The sequence below is a fragment of the Leopardus geoffroyi genome, chromosome D2, assembly GCF_018350155.1.
Source record: "Leopardus geoffroyi isolate Oge1 chromosome D2, O.geoffroyi_Oge1_pat1.0, whole genome shotgun sequence".
Taxonomy (NCBI): Eukaryota; Metazoa; Chordata; class Mammalia; order Carnivora; family Felidae; genus Leopardus; species Leopardus geoffroyi.
In genome coordinates this window covers 22,376,062-22,394,568 of record NC_059334.1, presented here as the reverse complement: position 1 = coordinate 22,394,568, position 18,507 = coordinate 22,376,062, and the positions used below count along the sequence as shown (strand labels likewise).

The following is an 18,507-nucleotide window of genomic DNA, read 5'->3' as shown; positions in this document are numbered from 1 at the left end:
GGCAGTGTGCGAGCACTGACAGCTCCGTTTGTGGAACAGAATGTGACCAGAGTAAGCTCTTTAGGGCATCACGTCCCTGGTGAGATGTCTTCACCTTCCACAATCAGCCATGGCCTGGCCATTCCCTTTTCAAATTCAAATATACCCATTTGTAACATGTCTTCGTCAGATGGGGCCGCTATAACGAGAATACCATAGAGTGGACAAACTTCCATTTCTCACAGTTCTGTAAGTTGGGAAGTCCAAGATCAAAGTGCCAGCAGATCCCTTGTGTGGTAAGGGACCTCTTGCTGGTTTGCAGATGGCTATCTCAAACCTTCTTGTTGTAATCTTCACATGGCAGAGGGCAGAGAGAAGAGGCAAGCTCTCTCCTGCCTCTTCCTATAAGGGCACTAATCCCATTCATGAGGACTCCACCTAATTACCTGTGACCTAAGTACCTCCCAAAGGCCCCATCTCCAAATGCCATCACACTGGGGGTTGGGGTTTCAGCATATGAATTTGGGGGGACACAGACATTCAGTCTGTAGCATGGAGTCACCATAAAGATACAATAGTGCATCGCACATGAGATACAGATCCTTGAAACCATGGACCCCCATGTTCCCCAGCCCCCCTCGTGCATACTGAGAAATGGTTTTAAAACTCTATGCTCTTCCTTGTGGTGATCTGGTGCTGCCAGTGTCCTCATAAACAGAGATTGATTGTGGGCACTGAAATGACATGGTGGTGTCTCTTGCAATGTGGCCATCTAGAAGAGTATCTGGATATCCTTATTTTAAACACATAGTTATACACACATATATATGATACATATATAATCATATATATGTGTAAAAATATATTTTTTAATAGATAGGACTTATGTCCTTCAGCGGTCAGAGGATATTAATTTGGGAAACAACTTACTGCTTTGTCTGTTAATTTGGGAAACAACTTACTGCTTTGTCTAAATCACTTGTTTTCAAATTATGGGACTGTAGCTAGTTGGGCAGCAGCCTTTAGCTACAGCATATACACCCGGATCAAGTTCATGCGTCCCAGACCTCCTGAAGACCAGCCTCTTCGGCTTTAGTGGTTCTGTGCTTCCCACCTCTGTCATGCGTTCTGATGCTCATCCACTGCCTGTGTTTTTTTCTACCTCAGTTTTATGCTTTTAGAGAATAGAGCGTTCATCTTATGTGGATCCTGAGAAACTTAACAGGAACCCATGGGGGAGGGGAAGGAAAAAAAAAAAGAGGTTAGAGTGGGAGAGGGAACCAAAGCATAAGAGACTCTTAAAAACTGAGAACAAACTGAGGGCTGATGGGGGGTGGGAGGGAGGGGAGGGTGGGTGATGGGTATTGAGGAGGGCACCTGTTGGGATGAGCACTGGGTGTTGTATGGAAACCAATTTGACAATAAATTTCATATATTTAAAAAAAGAGAGAGAGAATAGAGTGTTCTGTAAATCCTAGTCCACATCTGTCTGCAGAACACTCTCCCTAACCCTCCCCCAGAAGCCACACCATCACTCTGTCCAGACTGTTGGCTGTGCCATGTTTACTTCCTGTCTTGAAAAGTTGGTGCGAGAATAAAATGAGTTGATGCAAGAGAGAGTCCTTTGGGAAGTTCCTAACTACTTACATGTGACATGGTACTATTTTTTAGTACCCCCCCCACACACACTCTCTCTCTCTCTCTCTCTCTCTCTCTCTCTCTCTCTCTCACACACACACACACACACACACATATGGGGAAAACACTTTTTTTTTGCCATCTCAAAAAGACAGGTTAAATAATACTTTTGCTTCTATTTAGGGTAGCTGTTACTAAAAGTATACTTATGAGGTTTCTTTTCTAAAAAATATAACTACAGATGGGATACACACCTCTCCATGTGGGCTGCCACTATGGAAACATCAAGATTGTTAACTTCCTGCTCCAGCATTCTGCAAAAGTTAATGCCAAAACAAAGGTAAACTCTTTTCTCCTTTGTATTCACCAAAGTCATTGATTTTTGTGTCCAAGGAAGTAAATGTCCTTTCTTCCACCTTCCTTCTGCAGAATGGGTATACGCCGTTACATCAAGCAGCTCAGCAGGGACACACACATATAATAAATGTCTTGCTTCAGAACAACGCTTCCCCCAATGAACTCACTGTGGTAAGGGGGAAGGGAAGGGAAGAGGGAGGCTAAGGGAGGAGGGAGGGAGATGAACCTGGATACTGGAATCTTCTTACATTTTTTATCGGGCACCAATGTTGCTGTTTTACTTTCATTGATAGGTATAAGCAGAGCATTCAGTGGAATGCAGGGCAGAGACAATAGCTATATTGTGAGCTGTCCAGAGAGAGAAAGATGTAATTAGATGTTTCATACTCAGAAACTACAAATCCATTGCCAACTAGTAGGAAATACATATATAAAATGAAAAACGTTTGTTTCTTTGATGATTTAAAACGTTAATAAGCCTCTTGGGTTCCGTGTGTAGAAGCCGAGTCTCTGCTGAGTGAGTGGGAACAGGTTAGGTGGGTTTTGTGCAAGGTATGTGTCTAATGAAATAGTGTTTTGTGTATGACCGTGGGTGGGGCCAATGAGACACTCGCCTTCTGTTTAGTATGGGCGAAACATGTGGGAGCACACAGACACTAAGACACGGGGAATGACTTGTTAATTCCTTGTCCTCATTTCCCTCTGGCCAGAATGGGAACACTGCCCTCGCCATTGCCCGGAGGCTGGGCTACATCTCAGTGGTCGACACCCTGAAAGTAGTGACTGAGGAAACCATGACCACAACTGTAAGTAGCAGATGCTGGCCCTTGTCCCCTCATAGCCAGCTCTCAGGCTGTAGATTTTCTGGGGCTTTTGGGAGATGAACCTACTTTCCCCCCTTCACAGACTAAGCGCCATGTTTCCGAATGCTGTCCCTCTCATTTCTGATATTGAGAAACTAAATACTAAAAATACCTTTTTAAAATTTGCATTAGGAACTATGGAGTTTTTCATTCCACGTAAAGCTAAGTGTATGTATTTATTTGTTTTGCTGTAAAAATAGTTTTAATGAAGTGAAGGCAGAAATATTTTCACATTCTTTGTCAGTGTAGGAAAGTTGAAGATAAGTTGGTTCTTTACGATGTTGTGACTCACAAATGATAATGGATACGTTGCTATCATTGTGAAAACAGTTTTTACGTTGTTGCAAAACTAAATCATTAGGGAGAGGATCGAAATGGATTTTTATCACCACCCTCACCACTCTTCCAGTCAGCTATTGGCGTTTTCGTAGGAAAAACAATAGGATGTTTTATTAAAATTATAAATAAATCTTTACCAGGGAGCCTTATTGCGTCAGATACATTTTTACAAGCTGCAGCCTCTAGGATAAGTCATTTCTTATTAACACCATCTGGAGCCTTTGAACTGCATCAGGATTTGGTAACTTTGGAATCAAGAGCTGATATTGCGCCATTATCACAGGCTTATTGCAGTTATTCCTGACTCCATGACTCAACACACATGCCTGAGATTGGCTCTGTACAATGTAAATTTAGGACTCTGGAACACTGGGAATTATCGACTCTGCCTCCTTGTCTCATCCACCACCTTCCGATGTGAAGAAAGGCATAGTTAGCATCTGCAAACAGTTTGTGTACACAGTGCTTCACGTAAAAGAACACAGGTTGAGGGTCTCTGCAGCAACCCGCTGGCTGAGTTATATACAGCGTTTACAAACTAAAACAATAAGCCTGCTGATCACAAGAGAGAAAGTATGCTATTTGCCAAAGAGAATGCAGTAGCTTCAATGGACTAGAGCAATGGTTATCAACCAGGGCACATTTCTAGCTTCAAGATACAGTTTTTATGCAGATAAATTACCCTGTATTGCTTTTATATACCTCTTGAGTATTTCATGATCTTAAAATCTGGCATTAAATTGTTGAGAAACGAGTTTAAACAAATAATGTTTATTAACCTTAATCTTAAAAATATTCCATCTAGCTCTCTGTAGGGTATGAAACAAGAGGGAGAAGGACAAGGTAAAACAGTGGTCAAGTGTCACAATGCTATAAAAGATTTGAAGTCACTGTAATAAATATATAGAACTTCTTTTCCAGTGTTGGAAAATTGAAACTTGTATAATAGTTCAAAGTATAAATCTTGGGGCACCAGGATGGCTCAGTCGATTGACTGTACGACTTTGGCTCAGGTCATGATCTCATGGCTCATGAGTTCGAGCCCTGCGTCGGGCTCTGTGCTGACAGCTCGGAGCCTGGAGCCTGCTTCAGATTCTGTGTCTCCCTCTTTCTCTGCCCCTAACCCACTCGCATTCTGTCTCTGTCTCTCTCAAAAATAAACATTAAAAATTTTTTTTCAAAATATAAGTCTTATTTATCAAATGTAAAAAACTTTCTCACCCATCAGGAAAGTTCAGAATGTTTCTTTAATATCAAAAACAGCTTGAGAAGGGGCGCCTGGCTGTCTCAGTCGGTAGAGCATGTAACTCTTGATCTTGAGGTTGTGGGTTTGAGCCCCATGTTGGGTGTAGAGATTACTTAAAAATAAAATCTTAAAAAAAAAAGAAAAAAAAAACCTTGAGGAGAAAATAAAGTTAAAGACAGAGAAAGTAAAGTGATAGCCTCAGGATATCTACTGAAAGAGAAGTGTTTCAAGGCTCTGGTTTCTAGTGAAAGACAGAAACGTATGGGAGTCAGGCCATAGCCTTCAGTGTCATCAGCTGAGTTGACTGGTAATTTCTTCAAGAGAGAGAAGACGGGACTTGTGCTAACAGGAAAGGTCCAGTTTGCCTAATGAAGTGAATGAGGCTTCCACCAAATGAAGTGGTCCCATAGGTTAGGAAAGAGTACATTGTCCCTAAGACTTAGTCCATCATTGTGGTATTTGAGACTTTATCTCAAGCTAAGACACAACCTTGTCAACTCTGCCTTAGCAGATACATGTAACTTGGCACAGATGAGGACTGACACAGCTCAGGGTGGAGTCTGTGATCTCAAGCTCACAGGGTGGCCTGCACTGCTGGTGGTCTTTGCACAGCCAGTTGCTGGGGCCCCAGCAGCCATTGGCTCCATAAACAGACGTCTCTTTTTTCAAAACGCTTAAAGAGAAGATTCATCTTCCCCATGAGTATAACATATGATGTGGCAATTCTAAGAAAGATGCTTCAGTTAATGACATTACAGTCCTGGCAGAGTAGAAAACTGAGTAGCTAGAAGCTGACACTCAAAAGATGAATTAAGCATTTAAATTGCATTGTTTAAAATATTCAGTTTCCCTCATTAGCAAAGAACAGAGCATGTCTCTCAGATACTGGTTTCTAATACTGTTCTATAGTAAAGGGAATCAGGGCTTCCTTGGGAAATGACTGAATCCAGATCTGGAGAAGGAAATACACAAGATGAACATCTTGTAGTGCCAAAAAGTAAGGAAGTGTCTGCTTCCACAAATAAGCAAATAAACACACACACTCACAATGATGAGGCTATGTCACAGGGACACAGGAATCAACTGAAAGAGTTCCCAATGGCCAAAGCTGGAACAATGTAAGATAGATAGAAAGAGAGAGAGACAGACTGACAGACACACAGAGAGACTTGGAGTATAGTGCAAAGTATAAAGTAAATATCCATGAGTCCATATTATATAGATAAATGAATAAATAGGGAAGAAGAGACAAATCAGGGGAAAAAAAAAATCAAACAATTTATGAAAATATCCGCAAGGAGGTAGAGAACAGAATTCTCTACTGCTTAAGTGTGGGCTGGGTATAGTGTTTTCCCTCCAGTGAAGACAGTCTGCGGAAGGGGGCGGAGAACAGAGTAACTTTACAATGGAGAAACCTAACAAGCACTGCCTCAGCCAGGTGACCAAGCCTAATACCAACGCTGGTAAATCATGTTGATAGTATATTGGCATTTTACCTCTGTGGTCTTCCTCCCCAAAACATGTGACCCAGTCCAGTCATGATAAAACCATGAGACAAATCCCAATTGGGGGACATTCTACAAAATACCTGACCAGCTCACTTCTAAACGGTGAAGGTCATTAAAAGCCAGGAAAATCTGAGACACTGTCACAGCCAAAGGAGCCTAAGGAGGCCTGCCAGCTAAAGATAATGTGGTATCCTGATGGCTCCTAGAACAGAAAAGGGACATTTGGTAAAACCTAAGGAAATCTGAATAAAATATAGAGTTTAATTAATAATAATATGTGAGTATTGGTTCAGTAATTGTGACAAATGTACCATAGTTTTAACAACCTAGCTTTTTTTCCAGTTGCCTTATTTAAGTATCTTCCCATGTTCCATTAGCCTTTCCTATGCTCAGGATAAAAAGAGGACTTGTTTTACAACTAAAACATTAAGTCACTAATATTTTTTAACAAGTTATGTTGTTGGTGTCTGTGGATGGACATAATCTATATAGGTAAAAAGTCATCAAAGAGCAAGTAAAAGATTCACTAAGGCCTTTGCTCTGTAATATACAGTTCTTTAAAATTGTGTAGGGGTTAAAATGATCTTGCAAATGCATTACCTCTAAAATATTTTCTGCAAGGCATAGTTGCACAAATTATATAATTTATACAATCTTGATGTTTTATATTTAAGCTAGGAATCAAAATGTACATATAGAAGGCCAAGACAAAAATCAATGGCTGGCATGGCACAGGAATAAAGACACAATGCTTGCTGTTCATTTGGCTTATCTTCAGCCAAGACTTTTAGTGGAATGAGGTGGCAGGTTCATGAGACCATGAAAAAGTGTGACAATGGACAAGGAGAGGCAATATCTCCCTTCTCTTTTCCTTTGAACAGCCTTATTATGGACCTAAATCTTTTAAGCCGGTTTGCTTTGCCACTAGAATTTGTTCACCTTGTATTTGTTCTTATCAGTGTATCTATGGTGAGGACCTTAATGCTAAGGGACAGTTTTGATGTCGTTTTATATGTGGGAGCTTCAAGATATTCAGCACATAAGTCCTGTAATAAATCAACTGATTAATTTAGAAAGAAATAGTGTCATTAAAATGTTCAGTCTGCTTACACTAAAGTACTGCTTTTTTGTTGTTGTTACTAGACTATCATAGAGAAGCACAAAATGAATGTTCCAGAAACGATGAATGAAGTTCTTGATATGTCTGATGATGAAGGTACGAAACCCACCTTTATGTTCGTAATTAAGTGTGACTTCATATTTGTTTCCTGAAGAACGTTTATTGCAAAATGTTTTTAGAAATGTTCATGTTTTTTGTTGTCGTATAAAGAGTATGCATTTTTCACACACTTACACTGTTCACTTAAATCATGCAGTTCGTAAAGCCAACGCCCCTGAAATGCTCAGTGATGGCGAATATATCTCAGATGTTGAAGAAGGTATTTGTAACTTTTTACTGTGATGAAATTTAACTACCAGCTTTATCTTCCATTTCCTATCTTTGAAATGTAACACTTCCTTGAGTTACTAACTTTTCACTTAACTTACAATTATTAACTTACATATCATTTAAAAGATGTGTGTTTGGAATTAGTGTCGTTTCTTTGAAGCCCCTCTGCTTGAACCCATTTTCCAACTTGAAAATACAAATGTCACTATATGAATTACTTTCTTTCTTTTTGTTTCTATTGAGCAGAAACTTGATTTTTATTGTTTACATTTGAAAATCTAGAAGAGAAAAATCTGACTAATGTTTATGCTTGAAATATTTTTTAAAATAAGTGAGAGAAGGTATCTTATAGGTAAGGAATTAAATGCCCATTTTTAAGGTTTACTCTAAGCTTCATAGTAAAAGCAGCTTTTGAACTTGAACTAATAATGAAAACTCAACCTGAACAAAACTCCTTTCAAAATATAAATTTTCAATATTGATTTCATTAAAGAGATCAATATATAAATGCTGGTAGTCATACTTCATTTACTTAAAATAAACTACTTGTTTTCTGCCTTATTTAAAAATCGATACATGTGACTAGCTCATGACATGTAGATATATCGATTAATGATATCTTTAAAAGTTACATTGGAAAGGTAGTACTTTTACAGAGCATAAATATTCTAAAGATGGCAAATTTGAGAGTTTTACTAGAATAATGAAATGTGTCCTTTTAGTAGAATTTATATTATATTTATGTTTTTTTTTCTTACACCATTTGACTCTTCCAAACTACATCTATCTTCTTGCTCCCTGTATTTGCCATCTCTTGTATATTTTTCTCATAGAGCGGACTCAATGCTGTTAGTCTTTCTCTGCGTTTAGGTAATTTTCCCTATTTTAATTATTGGTTTCAACTTTGAATTGCACAAATGTAACTGAAAATCTAAACAGTGGAAAGCCTACGTAATCCAAAGTCACTTCAACGTTTCTGGCATCCTATGACTGCCTACTGTAAGTGCACTGTGGCCAGGGCGCTGCGTGCCTCGAAAAGCTAATGCCCTGGTGGTCATTCAGGAACCTGGAAGGACCCGTCTCATTGTTTGTAAATGTCGTGTTGATAAATGTTAAGGGCTTTTCCTCATTTTTCTTTCCTTTTGTCTCAGCCATAAGCTATATGTTTACCACTGTTCTATCGCCAATTGAATATTTGTATCAGCTTTAGGACTTTAAGAATATTATGCCTTGCTGTCATGTTATATTTCAATGCCTTCTTATGTAACATTTTAGGAGTAATTTCTTATGTGCAAAAGATAGAAGGAAAGTGATGTTCTCACATGGATGTGTACGCACATAAAACATGTCAGAAGTACATTTTCAAATGAGCTTTTATGAAATATGACAATCACAGACCTAAAAATTTGCTAGCTTTGACAAAATATCTCAATATTTGCATTGACGAGAGGCCAAGTTTGAATGGAAGAAATAATACTTTATATATGTGAATAACCAAATAATTTCCAAAAAGGGAGAAATTTTGAATCTTTTCATTTGAAGAGAATCCATCTAGCCATTTAACTAGAAATGACAATGATTTCTTATAGATTTATCTCAGCTTGAGATTTTGAAATTAATAAACAAATTTTAATTCTCATTTTAATCATCTTTAAACTTTTTGGCCCTTGCTTTATGGGTGGGTCATGGGCTGTGAGAATCAGATGGCTTTTGATTTCATAATATTGTAGAATTTGATGGTGGAAGGGGTTCCTAAAAGGTCACTTGATCTGAACAATAACCTTCTATGTTGGGGTCATCTCTATGAAATCCTCTCGGGGAGATCTTTTGCCCAGATGCCTCAATGACAGAAATTCCCTAATTCCCAGACTGCTTGTTCCATTTTTAAACTCTGAGTATAAAAATTCTTCATTTTATTGAGTGTCCTTCTCATTGATTCAGGCTTCTACTCATTGATTCAGGCTCTGATATATTTGGCACTATTTAAAACAAAATCTGCCTCTTCTATGTGACAATCCTTGCGATATTTAAAAAATATGTTCCTTATTTCCTCTTACTCTATTTTTCTCTAATACCTTCCTTTCCTCTGCTCCCTCATCATCATGGCCAGTCACCTATGCACATTTCAGTGTGTCAATTTCCATCTCAAATTGAGGTGACCAGAATGGAACACAGCATTCCAGGTACAGTCTGATCAAAGCAGAGTAATGCAGGGCTATTGCTTTGTCCATGGATGATACTAAAAATCTATTATTGAAGATTAAGATGTTTTCAAGGTTGGGGCACCTGGGTGGCTCAGTCAATTAAGAATCTGACTTTGGCTCAGGTCATGATCTCATGGTTTGTAAGTTCAAGCCCTGCGTGGGGCTCTGTGCTGACAGCTCAGAGCCTGGAGCCTGTTTTGGATTCTGTGTCTCCCTCTCTCTCTGCCCCTCCCCTGCTTGAGCTCTGTCTCTGTCTCTCTCTCTCTCTCTCAAAAATGAATGAACATTAAAAAAAATCAAGATGTTTCTGAGGTTATAATACCCACTTAATTTGACTCCTGTTAACATTACTATCAGCTGATGTTCCTAAATTTTGCTTATATGAGTCCCGATAAGCCATATCTGCCTTATCATGTGTTTACATGGTTCTGTGCTAAATACACTAGTGTTTCTGTATTATTCCAAATCCCAAAACAAATCCCTTTGAAATTTTAATTCTAAAAGGACCCCTACAACTTTAATGATAGCTTTTACTTCTGACTCATTTACCATATAGTCTTGCCACTGCTTTGCTACTTGATGTGGATTCTGAGTTGCCGTACAGACTGCGGCAAATGTTTATTTCCATGTCACCACAAGGTGTTGTGAATATCTTTCTCTAAAAACCAGTAAGAGATCATCACACTGGTATCCTATGTTACTGAGGATATCAGCAGGTTTTAGAAGCAAATAAAAATGAAAAGCGATATACACTGCCAGTGTTTCTCAAGAAAGAAAAAGAGAATGAGTTTGCAATATGGAAAAATATAATTTTAATCCTGTATTCTAAAAATTGGTAAATATTAAGGGAATAGTGTCAACAGTAGTCTTTCTAGCCCTTCTCCTTCTTTTTCTTCTTTGCTTTCTCCTTCTCTGTCCCTTCTCTCTTTTGTCCACTATGCAAAATTAGTATAGGTAAAAGAATGTGTGCATTAATTTCACACACTAAAAAAAATAAGAAAACAAATCTAGACAATGTTGTCAGTTAATGATATAGGGGAACAATGGAGCCAAGTCACAGAGTAGAATAAAGGCTGAAGTATCAGCAAAGCAGAGCAATAGAAGGAAAGGCGATAAAGCAGCCTTCTCTAACTCACACATTACCAGGCAGAGCTCCTAGATGGTCAGACTGATCCACAAATATCTTAATGCCCCACTATCTTCTTTCCCAGAAAATATGTTACATGCATGTACAATTAATATACATGCAAAATTAATGCTGGTTCTGGTGCCAGTTACATTCTTATGTTTTGTAACTCAGTTTATAATTTAAAAGAAAGAAAAGCAAAGATGAAAGAAGGAGAGAGAAGAGGGAGGGAGGGAAGAAAGAGAAAGAAGAGAGAGAGGAAGTAAGAAAAGAAAGAAGAAAGAAGCAAGAAAAGAAAGAAGAAAATTGAGATTAAGTTTCAGTCTGCCTTCTCTTTTGGGTCCCCCTGCCCAAGAGATTTTAGAGTTGGCTTTGGTTCAGTGCTGACTTTAAATTGTAAATTCCTATAAAGTATATTTTATAAATTTTTAAATAATGTATAAAATGTTGTTTTAGCTTGCAGAGTTCTAGTGAGTTGGGTAATAGTAACAGAGTTAAAGAGCCATAGATGGGACATAATGAGAAATGCAATTAAACCATGGAAAGTAAACCAAAGGCAGCTCTGTGAAATAAAACTCTACTGAACAGGTTTGGGAGATAACTGGGTAAGACTGGAAAAAATTGTTTAATTCTTAGCTACTTACAATTTTGCTAGGGCTGCAAAATCTCTCTCGGGATCTAAGGCAGACACTGAAAATTAAAAGGAAAAAAGGAAGAGGCTGAGTGTACATGTGGTCAAATAATTATCAGATAGGTAGAGGTTTGAGATAAAATGCCGTCAGATGTTAGTGACATGAGGGGTGAGGAGAGTCAGGCTCAGTCACCTCTGTGCCAAATTCAGTGCCCAGTGAACTGAATCAGTCATGTAGCCTATTCTCTCCACTATACTGATGAGGTAGCAAAGCCCAGATGAATGCTGAGTGGCTTGCCCACCCGGGTTACTGGCAGAACTGAACAGGAAGACGATCAGACAGTCTGGTTCTAGAGCTTCTCTTTCATTGCTACTCTAACATGATCTCTTTTCTTATACACAGAACCCAAGAATGTATTATTTTTAAGCTTCTAAAAGTTTTAAAAAGGGAAATATTAGGGAAAGGGACAGATTATGCTCTTGGATATTATCACAAGTAATAAGAATTATTTTGTAATGAGCTCGATGAGACTATTGTAGAAATAGTTTACTTTCTCCTGACCATCCTGGTAAAAGAAATATGCAGACCTAGATGCAAATACAAGTAAAATAAATAGACATGGAATTTAGAATAGATTTTAAAAACTCAAAGCAAGGAATTTTAATAAACATATCGGAGTCTTCTCAGGAGAGAGTGAGTCGAATTTGAATGGCACAATCTGAAACTCAAAAAAATTACTTCAGGAGACATGAAGATGCATATCAAGGGAACCACCAGAAAGATGCCCTTTTAGGACTTCTTCTCACAAATGCCTAGGACTATCCTGCTACCCTAATCCCTTGTCCATCCTAATAAATAAGTCAGGCGATGAAGTTTTTAGCTTCATAGGTCAGGAAACAAGCCTTAGAGACTAGCCTGACCCAGGTGGTCCAAGGGAGTGGTGGTGGTTGTGCAGAAATTGTTCTTTACCTGAAATGTTATCATTTTACAAATGATAACATCATAAATCTAGCCTTTGCCTGATATTTCTCTGCTTACAATTGACCTTTCAAACAGACCTTATATAACTGCAAGCTTCCTTCAGTGATAAAGTCAAAATGAAATACCACAAGCAGAACCCAAGTCTTATTCTCTGTTACATCCCCAGAACCTAGCACAGTGCCTGGTACACAGGAGATGTTCAATATGTGTTTAGGTGGTTGCACCACAGTGGAGGGAGACTCAAAGAAAGGAGAGTTTTACAGGTTTCTGAGAACTGGCAGGATAGAGAAAGTTTGCCTGCTGTGTCCCTCTTCCTTCTAATAAACACCTTCCCACTGAGACAGTGCTGGGCTATGTATCGTGTCAATAAACAGCTTTATAATGACTCTCCTAAGGTATATCTGCATCTCAAAGAATAGTTAACAAATTTAAAATAATTTCCAGTGAGAGAAAAAGAACTGTTAACTGGGGCAGAGGCCTTTATTCTAGTTTTATTTAATTTATTTTTTTAATTTACATCCAAGTTAGTCAGCATATAGTGCAACAGTGATTTCAGGGGTAGATTCCTTAATGCCCCATACCCATTTAGCCCATCCGCCCTCCCACAACCCCTCCAGTAACCCTCTGTTTGTTCTCCATATTTAAGAATCTCTTAGGTTTTGTCCTCCTCCCTGTTTTTGTAGCATTTTGTTTCCCTTCCCTTATGTTCATCTGTTTTGTATCTTAAAGTCCAAAGGTCTTTGTTCTAAAACACAGTCCATCCTATCTTTGGTATGCTATCTTTGGTTTTGGAATTGTTGAGTGATTTTCCTCCACACCATCCACCTACCCAGCTACATACCTGAAATTTCCATCTAGATTCTCATAGACATCTTAACTCATCATGGCCTGGACACCTGCTCCAAACAGTGTCTCCTCCCGCCTTCTCCGTCTCAGTAAGTGGCTCCGTCATGCAAGCCAGCTCTGAGGTTCTGTGTAGTATCCCTTTTCTTAGCACTCATGCCAGGTCCCTCGGCAAGTCCTATCAGTTTTCCAGAACCCATCTCACATCCCTCTTCTCTGCCTCCCCATTGCCACCACCCTCATCCAATCCCACATACTCCATTCTCCTGTGGACTACTGTAGGAATCTCTGTACACAGGTCCACATGTTTCCCCACAGACTTAGCTTTCTGCACAGAATACTCAGCAATCTTTTAAAAAATATAAATCGCATCATATCATTCCATTCCCCAGCTTAAAACACTCCAAAGTTTGGGGTGCCTAGATGGCTCAGTCAGTTGAGCGTCCGACTTTAGCTCAGGTCATGATCTCGCAGTTCGTGAGTTTGAGCCCTGCTTTAGGCTCTGCACTGACAGCTCAGACCCTGGAGCCTGCTTCAGATTCTGTGTTTCCCTCGCTCTCTGCCCTTCCTCTGCTTGTGCTCTCTCTCTCAAAAATAAGTAAACATTAAAAAATACAACTACACTCCAAAACTTATAGTTACGTTTTTAAAATTCATTCACGTGGTTGCATATTATCATCGTTCACTTGTTTGTATTTCTATATAATATTCCACTGTGTGCCTGTACCATAGGTAAGTTATCCATTCCACTTGGAAATAGGAATGCGGGTTGTTTCCAGTTTGTATCTGTCCCCAGGTACACGTCTGCATATATTTCTGTAGGGTATAGACCTATGACTGTAGTTGCTGGGTTGTACATTATGCAGAGACAACAGAATTAATCAAAGCCAGGGAACAGTAAACTAGGATTATAAAATTAGTGAGGCTATTAAAAAAAAAAAAAGGAAGGGAAAGAATGTTATAAAGTGATTACCATGAGAGAGGGAGGAGAAGGCTGTGATTGGGATAGGATATATTCTAGTTCTTGACCTGGATGCTATTTATTTTGTAACAGTTTGTGAAAATGTACATTTACATTTTATGTACACACCTGCCTGGTTGCTGTATTTGATGATAAAAGTAGCCAGCCCCTCTAAATAATGTATAGTATAAATACAAAACTCAAATAAAAACCTCCCAAGGTTTTACACTGCACTTGAAATAGAACTCGGGCCCTTCCATGGTCAGTGAGTTCGGTGTAATATGACTGTGGCTACCTATTTTCCACCGTCCACTCAATCACTTTTTAACTTCGTCCTAAAACTCATCTCAAGGCACTAGTCATTAATATACAGGCCAGTGGTAATTTATATTACCTACATTAATAGGTAATATAGGTAATGCCTATATTAATATACAGGCCAGTTTTGAATTTTCCTGCCATGTGGCCTCTAACTACTCCACCCTGCCTCTGTAGCACAGAAGCAGCAGGAGACCATACCAGGACAAATGAGCATGGCTGTGTGATGATAAAACTTGTTTTAAAAAATAGGTGGGAGGTGGGGCTCCTGGGTGGCTCAGTCAGTTGAGCATCCGACTTTAGCTCAGGTCATGATCTTGCTGTGTCTCCCTCTCTGTCTGCCCCTCCCTCACTCATGCTCTCTCTCTCTCTCTCTCTCTCTTTCTCTCAAAAATAAACATTAAAAGAAATTTTTTTTAAAAATAGGTGGGAGGCAGATTCAGCCCACAGACTGTGGTTTACCAATCTGTGGTTCATTTTTTTCATTTTCTTTTAATGTAGACTGTTAGCTGCATGGGAGTAGACCTGTCTTTATCCCTGTCCCATCATTTAGGACACATACAGATAGGCCCTCTTCTATGGATGTGCCCACTGGCTTAAATCCACACATTTACTTGTGTCTGTCCCCTGACAGGATTCCATATAAATGAACACTCAAAACATCATAAACAAGGTACTTACCAGAGCCCGCTACTCTTGATCTTGGGGTTGCAAGTTTGAGCCCCACACTGGGTGTAGAGATTACTTAAAAATAAAATATCTTTAAAAATAATAAACAGGTACTTACCATTTACTGAGCCCTTTCTATGTGCCAGGAATGAATCTAAATACATTTCATGAATTATGTCATTTAACCTTCACAGTAACCTCAGAGTTACAGCCATTAGATGTGGAAAATGAGTTCCAGCAAGGTTAACGACCTTGATCAAGATTACACAAATCAGGGGCGCCTGGGTGGCGCAGTCGGTTAAGCGTCCGACTTCAGCCAGGTCACGATCTCGCGGTCCGTGAGTTCGAGCCCCGCGTCGGGCTCTGGGCTGACGGCTCAGAGCCTGGAGCCTGTTTCCGATTCTGTGTCTCCCTCTCTCTCTGCCCCTCCCCCGTTCATGCTCTGTCTCTCTCTGTCCCAAAAATAAATAAACGTTGAAAAAAAAATTAAAAAAAAAAAAAAGATTACACAAATCAGTGCAAGGGATTATATGCAAATCCCTGTCCTAACCTCTTCTCCAACATCCATGGTGCCTGGTAATTTAGATAACAGCCCCACAACTGTTGGATTTTTGCACATTTTAAATGAGATCATGTATAAAGGATCTCAGTGAATGTTAGTTACAACATACTTTATCTTGCTTAATTTTCTCAATCACTTTGAGAAAATATTGGTACTATTATTATTCCTGATTTACATTTACTCTTTTTTTATTTTTTTAAATGTTTATTTATTTTTGAGAGAGACAGAGACAGAGCATGAGCAGGAGAGGGGCAGAGAGAGAGGGAGACACAGAATCCAAAGCAGGCTCCAGGCTCTGAGCACAGAGCCTGATGCGGGGTTCGAACCCACGAGCCGTGAGATCATGACCTGAGCTGAAGTTGGACGCTTAACTGACTGAGCCACCCAGGTGCCCCTAATTTACATTTACTCTTAATCTAAAGTGTTATTTGTTGTAATTTATGTTAAGGAATCTGGGACTCAGAGGGTTTAAGATATTTGTTCAGGTTCACATAGTTAAAGAAACTGGAATTTGAATTTGGTTTTTTTACTCTTTCTACTCAAATTAGATGCGATAGAAAAAATAGATAAAAGTGATAAAAGTGACAAGGAAATTCAAAAGAATGAGAGATACTAAAGGCCTCAGGAAGAAAGCATTTCAAGGAATAGATAGAATGTGGACAAGTAGAAATTTGGGGGCAGGTGGAAAGAGGTGTTCTAAGTGCAGAAAGATGGGGCACCTAGCTGGCTCAGTTGGAAGAGCATGTGACTCTTGATCTTGGATCATGAGTTTGAGCCCCACATGGGTGTAGAGATAACTTAAATAAATAAAACTTAGAGAGAGAGAGAGAGAGAGAGAGAGAGAGAGAGACAGGAAAGCAGAGGACTTCACAGAAGAACTCAGCACAATGGGGCTCGGGAAACCAAGCACCGGCCTGAATGAGGACCCCGGGAAATGTCATAGGGAGGATGAGAAGCAGTTCTAGAAAACTCCAGGCACATTCTCATGTACAGAGAAAGAGGAATGCCAAGGGATATGGAGGGAGAGCAATGAGGAAGAAAACCAGAAAAGGCGGGAGATTCCCTGACAGGGTCCAGTCAGCTGAGCACGGGTAATCTGGGGATCCCTGGGGATCTCAGGCAGCTGCCACCTCCGTGACATGACACTGTGGATATAGACACAGAATAGAGTAGTTCTAATGGAGTGTGTGTACTTTTTCTCCCAAGAAGTCGTGACAGGATGAGTAGCTGGAGTGGCCTGTGGAATAAAACAGACACAAGGATTGATGGCTGGGAATTAAGCATGCTTATTGGTTAAGGACAATAGGTGTTTTTTTCATCTGGCCAAAACAAGTTGTAATTTTGAATATGCTTTCTTCTCCCACCCTCCAATTATTTTAGTCCCTGCCCATCTACCTGGAAAGTCTGACCTGCTTCTTATGGAAGTGGGTCCTAATCTGACCACCCCTAACCCTTTCCCTTCACGTTGGGAACCGTGCTGCAGAGAGAAAAAAGCGGAGCATCAGCACTGGGAATGGACAGGGAAGGGAAGGCAGGGCAGTGCAGAGAGCTGGGAATAGGAGGGTGTGGAGAAGCAAGGCAAGATGCTACGCACGGGAAGGGGTGCTTTGACCACCTGGGCCGGAACCAAAATGAGGACAACTGACAGCAGACCCCACCTGTCTTTGCCTTTTAAGCACACATATTCCAGGTGGAGGTAGGAAATATATATAACATGCGGAAGAGGCCAAATGCTTGCTCACAAAGCATATGAGCTCCTGATACTCCTTTATTCCTAGGACAGTGAATATGTTCCTGTTGTGCACACACTGTCCTTACACACGTAAGTAAGGAACAGCTGTCACTACTGAGGTCTGGATTTTGGGTTGAAGCTAGACAAATAGCCAACAAAGAATAAATAGAGGAAAGAATCAATTGGCATGATGGACATGACCACCTTGAATTAAGCTACCTAATTTCTCTCTAAGTGAGAACCAACATTTTTTAGTGCCTGATTTCACTGGGCTAGTTTGTGGCTAGTGATTTATTCATTGTCTAGTCTTCTTTACAAGGAGCATAGATTTTAGATAATGAGAACAGGGTAAGTAACCTTGTACTTCTTTCTACCTGCTTTCTGTCTCTAGTCTCAGAAGTTTATGTGACCAAGTCAGTGTCATCTTACTGAGATGACAGAGGGCAGTTTCTGGATGAGAGTTAAGGTATATTGATAAGAATGATAAGAATATGAAAAAGTTATAGTGTCTGTCCCAACATTGTCTTTTTCTACCTCTTCACAGGAAGGACACTGAAATCGTTTTCCTTTCTGGGATGAGTTTGTTTATTAACCCAACCAAGATCACAGGGGACATTTTTCATTGCTACATCTGGAAGAGTTCCAAGACTTGAGTCATGCATGCTTATTTAGAAACTATATCTAGCTTGGATTAAGGAACAGTTTAAAAACTGTTATCCAGTTTTTAAAAAGAAGCACATCTAGCCACAAAGAATAGAATAATGTTTGAGAGTAAAGAATCAAATGGACTTTGTTTACTCTTTAAAACAAAACAAAACAAAACAAAAAACTAGCCTGAGCAGAAAGAGTCATTTGTTCTGTGGGATAACAGCAACTTGTTCTTGTTGGTTAAGAGATGTGCAAACTTTGCCAGTCAAGCCTGATTTCTCTTTGGCCACCTGGGAAGGCTGGCTCTTAGGAACGCCTAGAGCTTGGGAAAAAGCAGGCAGAGTGGCACATGGCTTCCCACAAGAAGTACATGAACCCCTTAATGACACACACTTCCTTAGCCTTCTTAAGACCACCTATTTCACCCACTGCTCATCTAACTGTTGTCTCA

At 39.6% G+C, this 18,507-nt stretch overlaps 1 protein-coding gene across 37 annotated transcripts in view; it reads left to right on the top strand.

Moving 5' to 3' along the window:
* ANK3 (ankyrin 3) overlaps positions 1-18,507 on the top strand; it is a 687,904-nt gene that overhangs the window by 556,154 nt on the left and 113,243 nt on the right. For 26 of the 37 annotated variants that reach the window (XM_045437484.1, XM_045437490.1, XM_045437496.1 and 23 more), the window contains 5 exons: positions 1,859-1,957; positions 2,047-2,145; positions 2,685-2,780; positions 7,074-7,146; positions 7,307-7,369. In XM_045437484.1, coding sequence (XP_045293440.1) covers positions 1,859-1,957; positions 2,047-2,145; positions 2,685-2,780; positions 7,074-7,146; positions 7,307-7,369 — 430 coding nt within the window. The remainder of the gene's footprint in view (positions 1-1,858; positions 1,958-2,046; positions 2,146-2,684; positions 2,781-7,073; positions 7,147-7,306; positions 7,370-18,507) is intronic. The other 11 variants (XM_045437491.1, XM_045437499.1, XM_045437498.1 and 8 more) reach the window with 1 other exon arrangement.